Here is a 21,215-nt window from a genome sequence, read left to right as displayed (position 1 = left end):
CATCTTGTTTTGAATCAAATTGCAAGTGACTAGTGAGGTCAAAAAGAAGAAAACACTCAAAGCAACCATTTTATTAATGAATTAAGTAATTGCACCTATTTGTAGACCGTATTCGCAATGACAAAACTCTGTAGACCCAATGCATTAGGGTAGAAAACCCACTGAGGCATTGAAATTGAATCTGACAAGAGCACGCTTGCTCTAATACCATTAAATGATAGTGTGATGCTTGATTTGGAGGTACACGGCATGCAATTATGCCTCTTGTTCATTATACAGAGTTCACCATAGAAACAAAAAGACGAAGAGCGGCTTGTACTATTTTCCCCAAAAAGCCCTCAAGGTCTCCCACAGCAACTTTGCAGACTTAACTGGTAAGCACTTAAAGAAAGTCTTGAAGCCATTTGCTTGCAGGAGGGCATTCAAGAGGCTCAAAAATCAGAGACTACAACAACTTAGATGTGAGGGTGAAAAAAAAAAATGCTGAGCGAATCACAACGCAGTGCAGGATTTGTCAGGTTTGCACTGCTGTGAGCCAGATACGGCTCAAACAGAGGAAATTACAAAAAACCCTTTTGTGGTGAAAAAAAAGGCACCTTCCTAGGGCTCTTCTGAGTATGTAGGCTAGTCGAGGCAGCAACGCTAATGTAATACAAATACTGACTATTTAAAATTAGCATGAAACAGCATACGCAAACCATTTTACTTCTTTGTAGGCTTTCCTTTAGCTCAAACAGTAGATCGTGGTGCTAGCAACACCAAGGTCATGGGTTCGATTCCCATGAAAAGGAAGAACTGCGCACCTTGAATGCAATGTAAGATGCTTTGGATAAAACCATGCATAAACGTAAACTTCTGTAACTTCTAAACTTCGTAATTATGAGAAATAACGTCTCAACTGTGAAATATTTATTCAAAATTGTGAAATTGCTACGTTCTCTATCGACACCTGTGGTTGAAACATAAAAAAGCAGGTTACTTGTAGAGGATGTTTTTTTTTACTAGATACACAGATCACTTTAACTTACAAAATATATATTATTATCCTTAAAATTATTAAGTAAATAACCTCATGCGTAATTGAAAAAAATTAAGTTATGTGAACTTGACATTTCCACATAACTTAATCTTTTAAATTACGCAGGGTTTATTTACTTGTACTGTAAACAATTATATGATCAATAAGTTATGACAACATATGTTTTTACATTGCTTTAACTCATAAAAATCAGTTAAGCAATTTTTCTAAGTTATGCAAGATTCAACTCATTTTTTAAGTCAGTTTAATGTAATTTAAGTTGAAACCAACCATAAACCGTAAACAATCAAGTTGATTGTACTTAATTCAAGGCAGAAACTTTTTTTTTACACTGTAATAATTTTAAGGCAAAGAGTTTCCAACACAATCACTTTTTACAGTGTAGATACACAGATCACTGATTATAAAAAGACTTTTTATACTGTATATCCAAGAAATATGTAATCTGAGCAAGCTATAGTAGCCAGACCCTTCTTTTTTCCTTTTTTTTTCCTTTTCTGATAAACCAATCACGTAAGTACAAATGTCAGAAGTCAGAAATTTCCTGCAAAAACTTCACAGCTCTGAAAATAAATCATTTAGTACTGTAGCAACTCATTTTTTTAACAATATTTTGACTTTCTATGTTGAGATTTTCTAAAGCAAGAGAGTGAATGAGAGTGTACAAGTGTCAACATTATAAAAAATGCCCAGAAATATTATAAATGACTAAAATACATATGATTATCAATATAAATTTTGACATATAAATTCAAGTAAGCCGTTGAACTGTTAGAAGGAAGGGTTTGATGAAATCACAATAAGTTGCAGCAACAGTAAAATTGTGAAATATTATTACAATTTAAAATAACTGGTTTCCCTTTGAATATATTTTAAAATATAATTCATTTCTGTGATGCAAAGCTGAATTTTCAGCATCATTACTCCAGTCTTCAGTGTCACATGATCCTTCAGAAATCAGTCTAATATGATGATTTGCTGCTCAAGAACTATTTCTTATTTTCATCAATGTCGAAAACTTGATATAAAACTGCTTGAAATTTTGGAAACCGTGATAAATTTGTTTCAGGATTCTCTAATAAATAGTAAGTTATGCCAAGTTAATGAATTTTGATTAAACATAATTTTTCTCTGGAAGACCGTGCAAGAATCAAACACAAAAACATGTTAAAGGGACAGTTCACCAAAAATGTTTAATTAGGTTAATCACCCTCAAGTTGTTCCATACCTGTATACATTTCTTTCTTCTGCTGAACGTAAAAGAAGATATTTTGAAGAATATGGGTAACCAAACTGTGGGCCCCACTGCCCCCCATTTATTCACCCAAATAAGAGGGCGATTAAATGATGACAGAATTTTCATTTTTGGGTGAACTATCCCTTTAAGAAAGTAAACAGGGTCAATTTTGATTTCACATCTTCATCTAACAGATTCTCTAATGTGTCCTACCCTGCGCTGGCACTTCTTGTAGTGTTAAGAATTCATTCGCTTAGTTCGTGAAGAGATGCATCCATAGCACAAGAGTGCGACTAATGAACTATTATGACAACGAGCGGCTAAATTATCCATGGTGTTCTGGGCAGACCTGCCAAGTGCCAGCTGTCAGGTTGCTCTAACAATATTCCCTCACCATCACATACAGTGAAAGATTCCCAATCACCCCGTAGCCACACAACACATGACAGGCGTAAAAAAAAAAAAAAAAAAATCTATTTTTTCTTGTCCCAAGCCACAATCCTATATTTTTCCTTCAGGCTACAAACAGAGAGCGACGTAATGGTGCAATGCCCAGGCCGAGGCTCTATATACAGTATATGGTTGGCGCATGGATCTCAAAGGTGCGTAAAGTGGAGCATCTAATAGTTTATTCTTAAAAACGGGCAGATGGGAGAATCTAGGACTGGTGCGCGGTGATCAAAAGAAAGCGTCAAGTTCATTTTTCATCAAAGGCCCCTTTCAGATTCAGAGTCGAGAACATTTCCCACCATTTTCCATGTGCTACGGACAGAAATAAAACCAAGGTTGGCACAGCAGGTGTCCAACATAGATGGATTTTTTTGCAGCCGAACCCAATTAAAAATGTGTTTCTAGAGTTGAAAGCAAATGCCTCTGTAATATTAGGTGACCGTTCCACACAGCTTCGAAGCGGTGCATGGTGGTCTCCAGCAGAATCAATTCATCATATGCTTCCCGTTTAGAACTCCTAACCCATTTATCCTGCAAGTAATACTGTCAAATATGCCACCTGCATAAAGTAAAACTAGCCTGGTACCTTTGTTTATGCATACCTGAGCGTAACCATTTTAATTGCACTAGTCATCAAATATGTCGAAAAATGCTTAGTGAACTCGCTGCTTTAGGGTAATTTGAAACTGCAATGACAGATTTCCACTCTTGACAAGGCAATTTTCGGTTTCCTTGATGCATGGGCATATTTTAACAGTGCATTTCACAACACGGTGCTGACAGGCGGAATCTGATTAAATTATCTCAATGTCTGCACCTGTATGATTTCAGCTGGAATGCTTGACCATTAGTCTGCATCACAGCAGCGGTGAGATTAATGTTGTGCTGCAGACAAGCAGACAGAAAGAATTACACTGACTCACAGTATCCTATGGTAAAACGTTTGAAAACAGTTAATAATATACACTAGAAGTGAAATGTTGAATGATTTTAAGGTTCACATGCATCTTAAAAGCCTTTCTTTTTTTATAATATTATTCTTTTTTTAATTATAACATTTAGTTATATATATACAGTACCGTTCAAAAGTTTGGGGTCAGTAAGATTTTTTAATGTTTTTAAAAGAAGTATCTTCTGCTCACCAAGGCTGCATTTATTTCATAAAAAAAAATATAATAAAAAAAAAATATTGTGAAATATTATGACAATTTAAAATGACTGTTTTCTATTTTAATATATTTTAAAATGTAATTTATTCCTGTGATCAAAGCTGCATTTTCAGCATCATTACTCCAGTCTTCAGTGTCACATGATCCTTCAGAAATCATTCTAATATGATGATTTGATGCTCAAGAAACATTCATTATTATTATCAATGTTGAAAACAGTTTTTTTCCAAAAAAAGCTTTCATTTTTTTTTCAAAATCCTTTGATGAATACGAATAGAAAGTTCAAAAGAACAGCATTTATCTGAAATCTAAAGCTTTTGTAACAAACACTACCGTTCAAAAGTTTGGGATCAGTAAGAATTTTAATTGTATTTTTGGGGGAAAGAAATAAAAAACATCAATACTTTTATTCATCAAGGATGGAGTTAAACTGATCAAAAGTTACAGTAAAGACATTTATAATGTTAGAAAATATTCAATTTTAAATAAATGCTGTTCTTTTGAACTTTCTTTTCATCAAAGAATTTTGAAAAAAATTCAGTTTTTTTATTGTTTTTTAGCAAATAAATGCAGCCTTGGTGAGCAGAAGATACTTCTTTTAAAAACATTTTTAAAATCTTACTGACCCCAAACTTTTGAACGGTAGTGTGTGTGTGTATATATATATGTGTATATATATATATGTATGTATGTATATATATATATATATATATGGGGGATTTTTTTTTAATGGAAGTCAATGGTTACTGACATTTTTCAAAATATCTTCTTTTGTGTTCAGCAGAAGAGAGAGATTTATACAGGTTTGGAACAACTTAGTAAATTATGACAGTATTTTCATTTTTGGGTAAACTTTACCTTTAAATAGTTTACATATTTAAAGGTACAGTCCGTAACTTTTTTATTTTTTATTTTTTATTTTTTTTAAGCCAACATGAAGTGACGTTTTCACAAGTTAGTGATTAAAAATTAAAAATAATCTTATTCATTAGGGCAGTTACACAGGGCAGCTTTAATTAATTAGCCTAGAATCTAAATCCAGCATTCATATGGGAGAATCTTTTTATATCAGTATATTCACGTGTTGGCAATATATTATATCGCAGGAAAAAAAAAACTGATCTTTACTCCTGAACTGAGAGACTGTGATGAGCAGTAAACAAGCAATGCTGTGTCTCAAAACATCATAAACTGCCTACCTAGAAAAATAAACATTATTAGGGCGATTAACATTTGGGCATCATAGGCCTGATCTCGAAGGAAACTGGTCTCTTCTGGTTCTGACGTCACACCTGCACCACTCGGAAGTCCCGCCCTACATCTTTTCTTGTTTGAGAAAGCAAACTCGGATATACATCAAAACTTCATTTAATGCTTTAAAACGTTAAACAATAACTCAGTTTAGATATGTATTACTAACACACTGTTTACTGCACAGTATAGCCTACACTGCATAATGTCTACTACTAAAAAAAATGACATGAAATAGTAATATACAACAACAAACAATTTAAATGTTATCATACTATATCACCGTCACATGACCTTTTAACAAAGCATGTGTGTTTATTCAGAAAGTGGCTTCCAGTTATCATTCCGGATTTAAAAACTATTATTTAGCACATTTCTTAACAGCTCTCTTCAAATGAAATGTTTAAAATTGTGTCTGATACAAGGTTCTTTTGTGATTCTGGAAAGGTCAAGTCGATTCAAGTGCACTGCATTGTGGGATATAGTATTCTGTGTAGTATACTGCACATTTGTATTACAAAATAATTACAGGTTTTGAGACACAGCCTGTGAGGTCAGCCTGTTCATGCAACACAACAATATTAGCAAATGTCGTCGTCTTATCTTACATCTTTCTTGTTTCATTTTGTTGTGTACTAAGTTAAAAACTGCAACACTAACTCACACTACATTAGCGTGAATGGCGACCACGCTGGATTGACAGGACATATGCCGCTATAGGCTACTATAAACAAGAGCAAACAATAGGCGTGTGGAGAACTTTATCATGGATGGATGCAATTAAACCACAAAAGCAAACGTGAAGCATAAACTCTTCAGCACTGGTAAGGTCTGAATGCTGAGTATCAATGGTTTCAGAGGTGTCAACACACTCACCTAATGTCTTTATGTATGTGCTGTACGTCGCTCCGTCAGTACGACACCACGCTCGCTGCTTCCCGGGTCCTAAAGCCCTCCGTGTCTGATTCATACATTTCCTGACAGGAAGATATTGTGGACACGCTGGAATAATATATGAGGAAAAGCCCTCACAAAAACTACTATACATTATTAAATTCATATTCAATTTTAGCATAAGAAAACAAGGATATGAGTAGAAAAAATATGGCGTCTACTTTATTATGTCGCCAAATGATTGCCCATTGTATCATAACATAGGCTTACACATAATACACCATATACCAAATATGATTGGTATATCAAAACATTGTATTATGGTAATATAAAAAATAAATAAAAGACAGTTTTGTTTTTAATGTATGTGTGGCAGATGTAAATGTTGGTCATTTAAAATTTACCACCAAATTGACCAATTATTGGAACTCCGTCAAACTGTAAAAAATTATATGATCAATAAGTTATGACAAAATGTTTTTACACTGCATTAACTCATCAAAATAAGTTAAGCCATTTTCAACTTTTTTTTATTAAGTTGTACAAGATTCAACTCATCTATGTCAGTTTAATGTAATTTAAGTTGAAATGACTTAAACATCCAAGTTGATTGTACTTATAAATTTAAGGCAGCAACTTTTATTTTTTTTACAGTGAGTTAAAAAAGCCATGGTTAATGATTGTTTGCAGTCCTCGTGTTGGATCTATCTCGAGAGAAGCAACAATAAATGAAAACTCACACTTTACATCAATCAACCTTTATTTGTTTGATGGTTAATATTCAACATTTACAAATAAAAACTTTTAGTTGCAACATTCAAAGCTATGAACTGGTTACATTTTCATATAAACACCTTTTGTACAAAATCTGTAACACAGGCTATATGGAATACTTTCATCCCATTGTATGATATAAAGTACAACTTTACAAGTTCAAAAAATTGAACAGAAAGAGTATAATCCATAAAAAGGAGAGTGAAAGGAGAGAAGAGGAGAGGAGAAATACAAGCGTCCTACGACTTGACCATTGGCAATCCATCGAAATTACAAAACATGATTGCCTGAAATGAGCAACTCTCGTAAAACATGGGAATATGAGAACATTTGCTGCAAAGCCGTTAATAAAATAGGGAACAAACGAATCGGTGCCCATCTGCAAGAATTGTGTCACTGTTCCAACTTTAGTTTGATTATTCGTGCTTCAAATGTTTTAGGTTGCCAAAAAAATACAGCACTTTGTACTTTGTATTTATCTACAAAAATGCAATAAAATAACAGGGGACATTTTTGCTATGAACAATTTTTATAAAATGCAGACCATTTCAATCGTCCACGTGATTCGCGAAGGCTGTTGCGTGTTTTTGAAGTTGCATTGCCACAACTAAACACATCAAATTATCCATTATTTATTCAAAGAATTGTGGGCTTTCAAGCTGGCAGTGAAAAAGCTGTTTGTTACTATCAATTTGACATCAAAATGTGGCCAACGTTTCTCTTTTCTTTTGAAACGCAACTTCTTAAATGCCTAAAAAAATCAGCCGTTTCATTGAACATTTGCTGGCTTTGTTAGCAAGATGAATGTTTTGATGTTTTAAGTTAATTTTCCATGGTAAAAATTACACATGAAATTATTTATTTGAATGATTAAAAGAACTTTTCAATGAAAATATGGTGCAAAAATTACTCTTTAAAAAAACAAAACAATATAAAAGATAAACCAATATAAAAGAAAATCAATTCCACACAGCATTTCCTAAACTTTGTGTTTATCATCAATGACCTAAAGTCCAAATAAGAGGCCAAATTGAATTTCTGACCTCAATGTGAAGAGTTCTGTCGGATTTAACATTTAAAGGAGAAAGAAACACAGATTTGATCTAGCCAATATTGTTCGGAAGAGACTGCGGCGACACAACCTGATTTGGGAATCTGGCTGCTGGGAAAAGTCATCTCAGAACTAGACGATGTTTGTTTCTATCACTCTTTGCAAACTACAATGGTTATATTGCTTTGTACTGCTCATGCCCCATGCAGTCTTGATCTACGCCTCTGCACACGGTTTAAGAAGCACATTGTTGAGCACTAGCGGTCACGCTAACTTCAGGTAAGCTTTCCTAACTACTCTCACTGACAAAGAAGTTAATACTGTTTGCATCTTTGGCACAAAACTCGGAGACCACACAATTTCATCACATGGCACATTTAAACGGTCAGGCAGTTTCGGTAGATACGAGGCTACGTTAGAAAAAAACCAAACACTAAGAAATATGTAGCACCTTTTAGCCATTCCGGAAAGTACAAAGCGGATAAAACGGGATGCAGGTCTAGCTGCACGCCTCGGTTCGTGTAAGACCAAAACAAAAAACTGCCATAGTGTGGAAAGAAAAGCTGTACAACACTGATTCTGTACTTCTATCAAAAATACCTTGCTAGCAATATGTCTCAGTGCACTCTAAATGGGATATGGACCTGCCAGATCTTCAGATTTTTGCTGTAAATTACATGCCGTTTCAAAGCGTTCATAATCTCTTCAAGGCTTTTCCAGAACATTATCGTTTCCAGCTGTAACTGCATATCAGAAGGACTGTGTCCGGATCAGTTCATCGGTGAAGAGCGTTTCTGAGCTGCACTTCCACAAAACAGTCACCAAATATGCAGCTGTAAAATGAAATTAAGATGATCTACTTAATATCAACGAACAAAAAAGAAAAAAGGAAAACATTCATTATGGGTGCATTCCGATTTACTTTCATTTCGATTATAGAATATAAATCGCTAAATTAAAAACCAAAATGTATGGAGGACTAAGAGTGAGATATAATAAATAAATCATTAGCAAAAATATCAATAAATCATGAAATTTGTGTATGTCAATGAATACATAGAAGTCCAAAGGATTTATTAATAAATACAAATATATATATTGCAAACGAACATATATCGTCCGATACCGATACGGTGGCCGATATATCGTAATAGGCTATATATATGCCATTTCAAAGCGTTCATAATCTCTTCAAGGCTTTTCCAGTACATTATCATTTCCAGCTGTAACTACATATCAGAAGGACTGTGTCCGGTTCAGTTCATCAGTGAAGAACGTTTCGGGCTAAATTAAAAAAAATTGGCGAAAATGTTCTTACTGGGCCGATAACGATAAAATTCAAAATGAACATATATCGGTTGATACCGATATGGTATTAACGATATATATATATAGCCTATATATATATATATATATATATGCATCGGTATTAACGATATCTCATTAATACCATATCGGTATCAACCGATATATGTTCATTTTGAATTTTATCGTTATCGGCCCAATAAGAAAATTTAGCCAATATATTAAAGCCGATAAATAATGGATAATCTTCAGCTGAGACACTTCTGATGCGCACTGTTCACTATGATGGTTTTGAATTGCTTGAAATATGATTGGAATCACTTCAAAAAAGGAAAATAACTTCAAAAAGGAAAAGTCTGTCATAAAGGCTACATACAATTATAATGAGAACATTATAATTGTGGGCTTTCAAAAATTCTGTAAAAATTTGGATTTAGATTTATCGGCCATTATATCGGTTATCGGCTTCAAATATAAAGAATTATAGGGTATCGGCCAAAATATGTATGTGTGTGTGTGTGTGTGTGTATATATATATATATATATATATATATATGTTTTTATTCAGTTTTATTTAAAATTATATTTTGCATTGATGTATTAACATTTATTTATTGACCTTATTTAAAAGATTGAAAAGATAGTTATATAGTTCTCTTTATTTATGAATTGTATAACTAAAGCATGAAATATGTCAATAAATAAATAACTTTTAAATTAAACTTTTTTTCCTGGATTTGGACTTTGATTCATTTATTACCTTATTTTATTTGGCATTGCTTGATGTATGTATTGACATAGACTTATTTATTCATTGACACTCTTATTTCATAGATTTGAAAGATTTATTTATGAATATGCCACTCCCTGTCCTTCGCATAAATGCACCTCCTTGCATTTGAAAACATTCCCAATTATGATACATAGCCTACAGTAATTTTACAGCAAACAACTGCTAAAAAAATGCAGCTTAGTCCCAGTTTGCGGTTACCGCAGACACACTACAGCTGAGAGACCTTCCTGGGGGTGGGCCGGTGGCGCGGTTCGGAATTAATTCGCTGTGTGCGGTTCAGTTGGGGTTTCGCGGTCAGGCTGGGGTTGTCAGTACTGGGCGGCACTGATAGACTGTGAGGCAGTGGCGTCGCTCGCCGGGGATTGTTCCGTTCGTAGACGCTGTAGGGAGGAGGAGTCTTGCTGCCCCGCCGAATGGGCATGTCCATGGGAACGGCGGGGGGCAGAGGAGGGTCGGGCGGCGGGAGGTCGATCCCACACGTTTCGGAGACGCTGCAGCGGCTGAGGGACGAGATACCGCTGCTGTAGCTGCCGGAACGGGCAGGGGAGTGAGATGCCAGGCTCCCCATTGGCAAGCCATCGGTCGGGGAGGGCGTGAGGGGCGGCACCATTGACTGCAGAGCAAAATCAAGCACAATCAACTCATCAACCCGTCAGTTTAAAATATCCCCGGCGTGAGTTTTTTAAAGCGACCATTATTTTAGAACGTATCACCTTATTATTTCCATGTCAAGCTTGTCATGTGACACCGCAGCCACAATAGAGTTTCGGGAGTAAAAGCTCCATTCATTTCCTCCATAGGAAAACTGATTTTAAATGATAACTTTAAAACCTTTAAAAGACAGCCCTACTGTGAGCTACATTGTTGTTAATCTATGGTTTTTGCTTCTGTTGAAGCCATCAGCCTGCATTATTTCAGCTTATTTTTTACAATAATCGTGTTGAACATACATTACCCATGATGCTGTATAGAATCAGAGAGTTGAAAAAAGCAACATGCGCCAAAATAGCTCTTTAGCTCTGCTTTCTCACATGAAATTCGATTATGCTGTTCGCAATGCTTCATGGGATTTTAGTTCTTTCCCCCACTAAAGCCGTTAAGTACACTTTGTCTTTTTGTCTGATATTCAAAAACTTGTTTACTTTGTTGTGATTCACCTTGTAGCTGACTGGCTTGGTTCAGCGCTCATAACTCTTTAATAAAGACTTCTTTTGGAAATCCCTATGGGAAAAATGAATGGAAGAAAAACTTCCAGAACTATAGCGCCACTCTATAACGCTGTATGACTAATATATCAGTTTAATTACATTTTTTATTCAAAGTATTTCATATTTATTAAAAATAAAAAACTAGAACATTTTAGTATTGTAATTTTACAGTTGTACTATAAAATAAAATCATTTAATTTTTTTTTATTAAATACTCAATTTCTTTACAGTACGTTTACAATATTGCAATATATTTCTTATTTTTTTTAAATCTATTATTTAATAATAATAATAATTATTATTATTGTTTTATACTTAATTAGTCTTAATTGTGTTTTTTGAATGTGCCTTTGCAAACTCAAGTGGAAAGATATTTTTGTAAACTCTGTTAACTTCATGGTTACTGAAAGGGGTTTGAGTTAGTTCCTGTAAAGACTAAACAAGTGTGAATGCCCAAATAAATAAATAGTTTAGCCCTAAAAGGATGGTTCATTTAGTCAAAACTAATATTCCAACTTTTTTATTTATTTTTCTAAATCACCCCACTCATTCTAGAATGATTAATTCTTTCCAAATATAGTTATATAGTAATCTGGTAAACATTCCGGTATTTCTTTACATCGCAATATACAGTATATCGCAGAAATAGAAAATATCGCAATGTCATTTTTCCCAATATTTAGCATAAAGGAATCACCTTCTGAGGGGAACGGGCGGTCGGCATGGGAGACAGTGACCTCACGTTCTTGCACAGAGATCCTATTCAACACACACGCACACACACAGGAACAAAAGGACATGTCACTGAGCTGTACATAACCGATTCAAGTGTAACGGGTGTATTATATCTCACAGCAGAAAGCTGCATTACCTGTCTCAGGTGTGGGGAGATTGGCTTCACACCGTGGTAATGGTGAATCCACTGGTATTTGGAACGGAATCATCCTCTGCAAGGGATATAAAAGATATAAATCTCAGTGAATCCGCTACACCTTCTATGGGTCTTTCTCTCTGGATGTTTACTGAACACTGAGCGCTGGACTTTTAAAAACAACATGAAAGCAAAATGGACTTTACTTTAATAATAAATGTAACAGATTTTACCGTGTAACAGTGCACAGTAGGCTACTTCAAATTTTTTTTTTAAATATAATAAATGTAAGAATTTATACTTAATATTTATAGTTTAAATTTATATTTATAATCTTTACAAAAAATCTAAATTATAAATAAATCATATATAATAATATATGACATAATATAATTTTTTACATTATATAATGCATAAAGTAATTATTAATTACTATTTCCAATAAATCATTTTTAATGCTTAATATAGTTTAAATTATTATTTATACTATTCACATACAAAAATGTATAAATTATAAATAAGTTATATATAATAATTAGTGGTGGGCCGTTATCGGCGTTAACGTGCTGCGTTAACGCGAGACTCTTATCGCGCGATAAAAAAAAGATCGCCGTTAATCTATTCTCCAAGTTGGGTTGGGAGATGGCTCTATACTACACAAGCTATGATGACGCAATCTACCCGCGGCCGCGAGGTAAACCCGGCTGCAACGCATATTCGTCGCCATCTTAAGTAAACACGGCTGAAAGTGAAAGCTGGTGAAAAAGATCGGTGCAACATCCATTATTTGGACTTGGTTCGGGTTTAAGCCGTCAGACGAGCAGCAGCAAACTATATACAGAGTGTGTGGGGTAACAGTTCGGTAAGTTAACACACGACTAATCCGTTCGACCACCTCAAATTCAAAACGAAACATGATATCACTGAATACCAGCGCGCGCGTATTATTCCCATTCCAATATATCTTAGTGGTGTGTGTAGCACATAATATCGATTTTAAGAATCGTTGTTGTGTTTCTTTTTAACTGAAAAGACATCAGTTAGACAATATTCTAATTTTAAATTTGGGGTTTCATAAGCTCCAAGCCATAATAAACATTAGACCTACTTAAGTCTCTGCAGCTAGTGTACTTACATTTTATTTATCTGCAAAATTATGTTGTATACTTACAGTTTTGCACAATATATGTTCTCAAAACTACATACACCCTTTAAAAACAAAAACATTTAGCAGTTGTTTAGCATGGGTCTGTGTAATCTGTTCTGAAATGGTTTTATTATAATATACTGTATATCGTTATCGCAAGAGGCTGCAATGTAGTGTTGTCACGGTACCAAAATTTCAGTATTCGGTACCGATACCAGTGAAAATCCACGGTTCTCGGTACCAATTTCGGTACCAAAGCTTAATTTAGATTAAATTTACATAATTATATTAAAGTGTATATCACAAAGATGGAAACTGTAGTATTAAAAACACTATACAATAAGATTCCATTTGTTAGATAACATTAGATAAAATGACCTAACAAATAGTTAATTACAATAGTTATATACTGTCGCAATTATTCTCCTTTAGGGGTTAATTTAAAAAAAAAATTTAAAATCAAAAGTTAACATTATTTCTGTTAACATTATTTAATGCACAATGAATGAAGTGAACAAACATGACCAATCAAGTGTTTTGTATTAAATAACATTCACAAACATTAATTAATGTTGTAAAAATATATTGTTCACTCAATGTGTTATGTTAGATAACGCATTAAGTGATGTTAATGAATGGTATCTTATTGTAGCATTACCAAACTATACAGGAGATAAAATATATTTTATTTGACTTGACTATACTTTTATTTAATCCAAAACTGTATTCATATTTAACTTTAAAAGGGCTTTTTAAACCTGCTAAGAGTTATCCAGCCAAGAATAAGACTATAACTGCTTTTCTGACGGACTGATATTAATGACGGCTTTTTATTTCTCATCTCCATAAATATATCTAGTAGTAAAGCTAATGCAAGGGCTAGAAATCAATTAATAGGCCTATGTCACACTTCCTCGTCGTCATGGAGAGCGCAGTTCGCACAAGCGTTTGTACTCCCGTGGCGTCTGTCGTTGCTATACATCCGTGAACGCACATGGAAAAGCGAGCGCGCCGCTTCTATTATGAGCGCGCTTGCCGCGCGCCATTTGAAATAACGTATCTGCACGCGCAAAAACATCAGCACCACATCAGCAGCAGCACCGCCGATCGCCATCAGCGCTTTTATGAAGAGGACGCAACTGCACGCGCTTCGGGCATGCACGCGCATCAAGTACCGGGTTTGAGAAAACCTGGTACCGTGACATTTAAAAAAAAATGAGTACCGACTTGGTACCGAAGTACCGGGTCTTTTGACAACACTACTGCAATGTATATCACAATATAGATTTTAGGCCATATCGCCCATCCCTAATTGATAGCCTATAGTAGTTGATAATAACATAGGCCTACCTAATGTTGCCTACGGACGGTAACAGTACAGTAGTAACCTTTTACAGTCTATGAGTAGAACAGCTTTCTCAAGCAGTTTGTGATGCATTTTGGAAACAGGAGATGAGCCCCTGGTCTAATGCGCCACCTGGCTTGAGAAACCCGTTCTCAAAGACTTGCTTTTATAGTCATTATTTGGGTAGCACACATATTCTGAATGCCTTCGGCAGAATTCAAATGAGCCATTTTAATCTAGATTAATTTCAAAATTAATCTAGATTAATCTAGATTAAAAAAATTAATCTATGCCCACCTCTAATAATAATATGACAATATAATATACATTTTTATTATTTTTACATAATATAATGCATAAAGTCATTTTTAATGACTATTTTCAATATTTAATTAAATTAAATTTGTATTATTTTCGAACAGAACAAGTAATACACAATATTTAATACATAATAAATGTTTAGAAAAAAGATATAACTACCATTCAAAAGTATATATATATTATTTCAAAAGTTTGGGTTTAAGTTTGATGAAAAATGTCTAAATAAAATGTTTCTGAAGAATATATGAGTAGTGCAAATCTCCACTACAATATATAAATATCATGTGTGGCGGCTGAGATGTTGCTATGTGGATGCTAAGGTGTTTTGGGTGTTTACTTACAGACTCAAATCAAGAGTCCACCTTTACGTTTTTAAAATATTATTGTCTCTAGATATGGCTTGAGTCAACTTTATGAGAATTTCAAATAATAAATCACAACAATCAAATCTTGATGGATAAAAATGAAGCCCCACACTACATGATTTCCAACAGAATATTGTGTTTGGCTTGTAATTGTCAAACCTTGCAGGCACAGCTGCACTGACCTGTGTGTGTTCCAGCGGGCTGGGGAAAATGCCGCTGCAGAGTCTGTCCCGCGGAGAGAGGCAGGCGTTCTCTCTGGAGTGCTTGTGCTTGTCAGACGGCAGTGGAGAAGCTAATGAAGGGGAATAAAGACACGTAGTGCGCGCGTTGAAAGGATACAAAATAACAGAGGAAATGAGGCAATGCTGCAAAATGATGCCAATTATGTTGTGAGGCACGGTAAGTACTGCTTGCTTTCGAGTGCCGTATTGCTTATAGTCTATTGAATTCACTCACCTCTATTGCTGGAGGGTGCAGAGCTATTCACATTGTGTGAGCCAGAGTGATTTGAGCTGAGACTTGAGGTAGATGGACTGGGCTAGAAAAAAGACAACAGATACATCATGGGATTTAGTTTTTTTTTTGTGCAAGTAAAGGAGCTCATTTAAATAGTAAAAATGAATAATAATATAACTCACTTGCATGTTGAAGACCTCATCCGAGCTCTCTGATTGGCCGGTGATGTTGCTCACTTCGTTTGAGGCCTGTGATGACAGTGAGGATGAGGAGTATCGGTTGATGGCTGGATAGCTGAGAGGACTGAAAGGGAATTGAAAGACACAAGAGAACGACTCAGGATATATTTAGCAAACGTGTGGGTGTGTTCTCGCTGCCAATCTGTCAAACCTGATGCAAAACATTTGAATTGAGTTCAACTTCTCAAACTACAAAACTTTTTATCTCTGACCTTAAAGGGATATTTCACCGCTGGAAAGATGAATGACTGTGCATTTAAATTGGGTAATTTATGTAGTAGAAATGTGAAATTGTTTTAGAAGTTGGTGCCTTCTAGACTGAGAAAAGCCAAAATGTTTATTTTTGGCTCATGTGGATGACAGACAACAACTCCCAGAATGCACTAGCTTCGCTGCCCTACGAGGCCACTTCCAAGCCACGCCTACCGGTTACAGAGGGCAGTATCGGAAGAAATGATACAACTAGGCTACTAGTTGACTCGAATCTGAAAAGACGGCGTTTTATCATGAGATCCCCCTATGGGCGGGTTGAAAACATGCAGAACTAGCGCCTACTACTGGCTGTAGTCTCGAGCCTCAGGCCAAAAAAGCCTACAACGACGCAAAATGACGATTTTTGCGTCATCTGAGTTTTTTTCCAGACACACAATACAGAAATCTCTCGTATCAGGGGGACATAAGCGAGGGAAGAACGGTCATTCGAAAATACTACCAGGTTTCTACTGATACAAAGCTTAATGCTAATCGGTGAAGTATCCCTTTAAAGCCTTTTATCTTGTATCACAAAAGTCCACAGAAGAACCCTTACAAGAAACATGCGGGTAAGATGAAACAAACCTGCGTCTTGCCACGATACGGCCTCCCTCTGGGCTGATGGCATTAGGTACGGGGGTCCTACATGTGCGCGGACTGCCATTGGCAAAATGCAGCGGACTAACTCGCACATAAGCGGGAAACTCTTGTGGCTGGATGACAAAATATAAACTGTTTTAGCACTTGAGTCATTGGTTGAAATTAATACCACCATTTGAAGGTGAAGTGTGTAATTTCAGCACCTCTAGTGGCACTAAGCAAATTCACTTTTCAAACGGGTTTCTCAAAACACTCCCTCCATCTGCTATTGGTCAGACAAACTCAGTAGCCCCGCCCCAAACTCATGCCATTGGTTGAGCCAGTGTTGCTATGTCAGACTGGTCGGGATTTTCAAACAAACATAAAAATGTACTAGCACTAGAGGGACACAGTTTAACTAGTTTTCAGGGAAATCAAGCTACAAATGGCTTGCTTACAGTTGCATACTAAGCTAGGATATGCATTTTAACATCTTTTTTTTTTTTTTACAATTCAGTTTTAAAGACCTGTGCATATGTTTCTATATGTACATGTGTGAAAGTAAACATACTTGAATTCCCAGACTGGAGCGCATTACGTGAAATTGGTCAACAAGCTTTTTATGTAACGGCCTCATATCCTGCGGGACGAACTTTTCGTGGACGGCTAAACCAAATTCCAGAATATGAGCCTGTAAACAAGTCAGGGAGAAAATGTTATTATTCTTAGAACAAACTAAATATTTACATACGCAATACAAAAACAGGAAAAATTTCTTAGATATGCATACTCTTTGTATGAATGTTGGTTTCATATGGTTTAAAAAACCTTTTACATAATTACTTTTTTTAAACATTTAATTACTAAATATCATGTGGAATAATTATCAAATAAATAAAATAAAATATTATTCATTATTTTGTTTTGTATTTATTAGTGCTGTCAAATCGATTAATCGCGATTATTCGCATATAACAAAAGTTTTTGTTACATAATATGTGTGTATATATAAACATTATATATATATTATATATGTGTGTGTGTGTGAGTGTGTGTCTGTGTATAAATATATACACACACATATGTAAATAAAAACATTTGTTAGATGCGAATCTCAAGTATATAAAAGTATATACATGTATATATGTATAAATATATGTGTATATACTGTATATATATATATATATATATATATATATATATATATACACACACACACATATAATATATAAAAATATAATAATATATACACACACACACATTATGTAAACACTTTTTTTATGTTAGATGCGATTAATTGCGATTAATCGATTTGACAATACTAGTTTTTATATAAAATATATTTTTCAAAATAAAACTGAATAATAATGAATTGTTAATGCATAAACATCATAATATTTTTGATGAGTTGCTTCTTCCAATGTATTCAAGTCATTGTATGTATAAATTGAATATATTTGTGAATAAATTAGCAGAATGAGTGTCACATCATTGACCAAAATAATTATGGGTTTTGTACCTGTTCAAACATCAGTTCCCTAAGACGAGTAATTTTCTCTCCGTCCTCTGGATGATTTGCGATGTAATCTTTCGCGAAGAATGCCTGCGAGTGAAAGTACATAAAGAGATGCGTCCATCATTTGTATTTTATTAAAAGACGAGTTAATAAATAAACCCCGACATTGAAATACACTGCATGTCTCACGGCCATTTCTCTGCTGTAAACTAACCTGAACTCCTACTCATTTCTCAGAAACCATTACGCAACATTACAACAACGCTGAGAATGTTTCTACGACTCTTGTTAAATCTATCATGCTAATTGTCATGTGTAAGTGACACTATGATCCAGCTTTCATAGAACTGCAGCCCTGTGCTCTGCGGTAAACTCATCATCTGTGGAGTGTGGTGCATGCTGGGATTCAGGAGGACCCCTGCAGTTAACTCTTCCCTTTTAATAGACTTAGTTGAAGCTTACGCTCACAAAAGGCCAGTGCTCAACATGCTGTTGCTTGGCAACTGTCAGAGATACATGCAGCAAACAGTCTTATGAAGTGTGAGGACATAGGGTAGTCATTAAACCTCCACCGAATGCTCTTTTGGAGGGTCTTTTATCTTGCTAAAAGGAATAAGGTGAAACTGGAGTCTTAACACTCAGACCATTAAATCACTTCACAGACAATTCATGTTGTGAAGACCATGAGACAACAACAAAGTCAAGGCATTTTGGACTTCAACGGTTCAAATATTTCAACATTCTGACTGCCTCATGTCATAAACTAAAGCATTGCTGAAATATTTGAAACTCTAGCTTGTAAGTGACAAGCTTTGAGCCCGTGTGGATACTGTAGGTCTTATCAGTTTTGCACAATTATTTCCCCCCATTCTTTTCTACATTTTTGATCCAACTTTTAACCCAACCCAAAGTCCACCTCTAATCTAGCAGAACCAGACTGCCCCTGCTCTCCATCCAGTCCTGTACCTCCTGGTATCGAGCCAGTCCTCCATTGACAGCGGCATCGATGACTCCGTTCAGGCACATGGTGAGCGGGTTGATGTTCAGCATCTGCCTCATCTGACACTGGGCGATCAGCGTTCTCAACTGCAGCGTTTTATTTTCAATCACCTCGCTGGCGTTCTCCAAGGGACTCATCTCCACCTATATTGAAAGCACACTGGGGTTATGATTTCTCTGTTTATGTTTAAATGATTGTTTTGATGGTGGATGCCCCATCTTAGGAGTAGTTACTTTAAATTCATGACAGTGCCGAAGTGCTTGGAAAACCTTGCCTTGTACGTGATTGGCCATGTTCATGATTTATCAAGGGCTGAACTGAAGTCTACAAGTGTCTTGTAAAATGTTTTTTTGTTGTTTTTTTGTTATGACTCACCAATTCCCTTTTCTCAACTTCAAACCAGCGTGAAATGCCAGGTAAACTCTGAGCGAGGGTCAGTGTCGTGCGTTCAACCCACAGGCTCTACAACACAAATAATAGACATCATAAAACTGATTTTCAAAAATGTAATCATTTCAGATTCATCTTGGTGCCTAAGCCTTTAAGCAACATTTTTTTTTTAAATGACAGGAAACACACACACACACACACACACACACACACACACAGACCGATTAAACGACAGACAGACAGATAGATAGATAGATAGATAGAGAGATAGATAGATAGAGAGATAGATAGAGAGATAGAGATAGATAGAACGACAGACGGACGGATGGATAGAACAACCGACAGATAGATAGATAGAGAGAGATACAGACAGATAGAGAGAGAGAGACAGATAGATAGAGAGACAGATAGAGAGATAGAGAGAAAGAAAGATACATAGATAGATAGACAGACAGACCAATATAACAACCGACAGATAGATAGACAGAGAGAGAGAGAGAGATAGATAGAACGACAGACAGACGGACGGATGGATGGATAGACAGACAGACCGATAGAACAACCGACAGATAGATAGAGAGATAGAGAGAGACAGATAGATAGACAGATAGAGAGAAAGAAAGATACATAGATAGATAGACACAGACCAATATAACAACCGACAGATAGAGAGATATAGAGAGAGAGATAGATAGATAGATAGATAGATACATACATACATACATACATACATACATACATACATACATACATACATAGATAGATAGACAGACAGACCAATATAACAACCGACAGATAGATAGATAGAGAGAGAGAGAGAGAGAGATAGATAGAACGACAGACAGACAGAACGACAGACAGACGGACGGATGGATGGATAGACAGACAGACCGATAGAACAACCGACAGATAGATAGAGAGATAGAGAGAGATCGATAGATACAGACAGAGAGATAGAGAGAAAGAAAGATACATAGATAGATACAGACAGACAGATAGAGAAAGAGAGAGACAGAGATACAGACAGATAGATAGATAGATATAGAGAAAGATAGATAGATAGATAGATACAGACAGACAGATAGAGAAAGAGAGAGAGACAGAGAGAGAGAGATACAGACAGATAGATAGATAGATATAGAGAAAGATAGATAGATAGATAGATACAGACAGATATATATATATAGAGAGAGAGAGAGAGAGAGAGAGAGAGAGAGAGAGAGAGAGAGAGAGACAGATAGAGAGAGAGAGAGACAGATAGAGAGAGAGAGAGAGAGAGAGAGAGAGAGAGAGAGAGAGAGAGAGAGAGAGAGAGAGAGAGAGAGAGAGAGAGAGAGAGAGAGAGAAAGTCTACAACACCTTAAACTCATTCTCTTTGTCTTTGGTGCCCTTGTGAAAAGGCCTGTCATAGCGAAACCTCCAGATATGGTTCACTTTGTAGAAGCTCTTGATGTTGTTGGGCACCCCGTCTCTCTGCAGGACGTCCTGGTTTTCAGGGACAGGACTAACGGCATAGATCTGCAGATCTGAATCACGACCAGTTAAGGGACTTACAAAGCATTC

At 35.6% G+C, this 21,215-nt stretch overlaps 2 protein-coding genes across 3 annotated transcripts in view; both read right to left on the bottom strand.

Annotated features, from left to right (window-relative positions):
* The window catches only part of immp2l (inner mitochondrial membrane peptidase subunit 2), an 82,566-nt gene extending 76,450 nt beyond the window's left edge, over positions 1–6,116 (bottom strand). Inside the window, exon 1 of the mRNA XM_082159476.1 lies at positions 6,023–6,116. The gene's annotated coding sequence lies outside the window, so the exon portion shown is untranslated. The remainder of the gene's footprint in view (positions 1–6,022) is intronic.
* A 676-nt stretch (positions 6,117–6,792) lies between these two features.
* Positions 6,793–21,215, bottom strand: part of dock4a (dedicator of cytokinesis 4a) — an 85,641-nt gene continuing 71,218 nt past the window's right edge. For both annotated transcript variants that reach the window (XM_082159187.1, XM_082159188.1), the window contains 12 exons: positions 21,012–21,178; positions 19,638–19,724; positions 19,229–19,405; positions 18,266–18,349; positions 17,318–17,437; positions 16,753–16,880; positions 15,859–15,979; positions 15,677–15,758; positions 15,403–15,512; positions 12,043–12,118; positions 11,869–11,930; positions 6,793–10,576 (listed from right to left, as the gene is read on the bottom strand). In XM_082159187.1, the coding sequence (XP_082015313.1) occupies positions 10,172–10,576; positions 11,869–11,930; positions 12,043–12,118; positions 15,403–15,512; positions 15,677–15,758; positions 15,859–15,979; positions 16,753–16,880; positions 17,318–17,437; positions 18,266–18,349; positions 19,229–19,405; positions 19,638–19,724; positions 21,012–21,178 (1,619 nt within the window). In that variant the 3' untranslated portion in view covers positions 6,793–10,171. The remainder of the gene's footprint in view (positions 10,577–11,868; positions 11,931–12,042; positions 12,119–15,402; positions 15,513–15,676; positions 15,759–15,858; positions 15,980–16,752; positions 16,881–17,317; positions 17,438–18,265; positions 18,350–19,228; positions 19,406–19,637; positions 19,725–21,011; positions 21,179–21,215) is intronic.

Source organism: Leuciscus leuciscus, assembly GCF_965113295.1.
Source record: "Leuciscus leuciscus genome assembly, chromosome: 25".
Taxonomy (NCBI): Eukaryota; Metazoa; Chordata; class Actinopteri; order Cypriniformes; family Leuciscidae; genus Leuciscus; species Leuciscus leuciscus.
The sequence above is the reverse complement of the archived record's forward strand: the minus strand, read 5'-3'. Positions and strand labels throughout refer to the sequence as shown.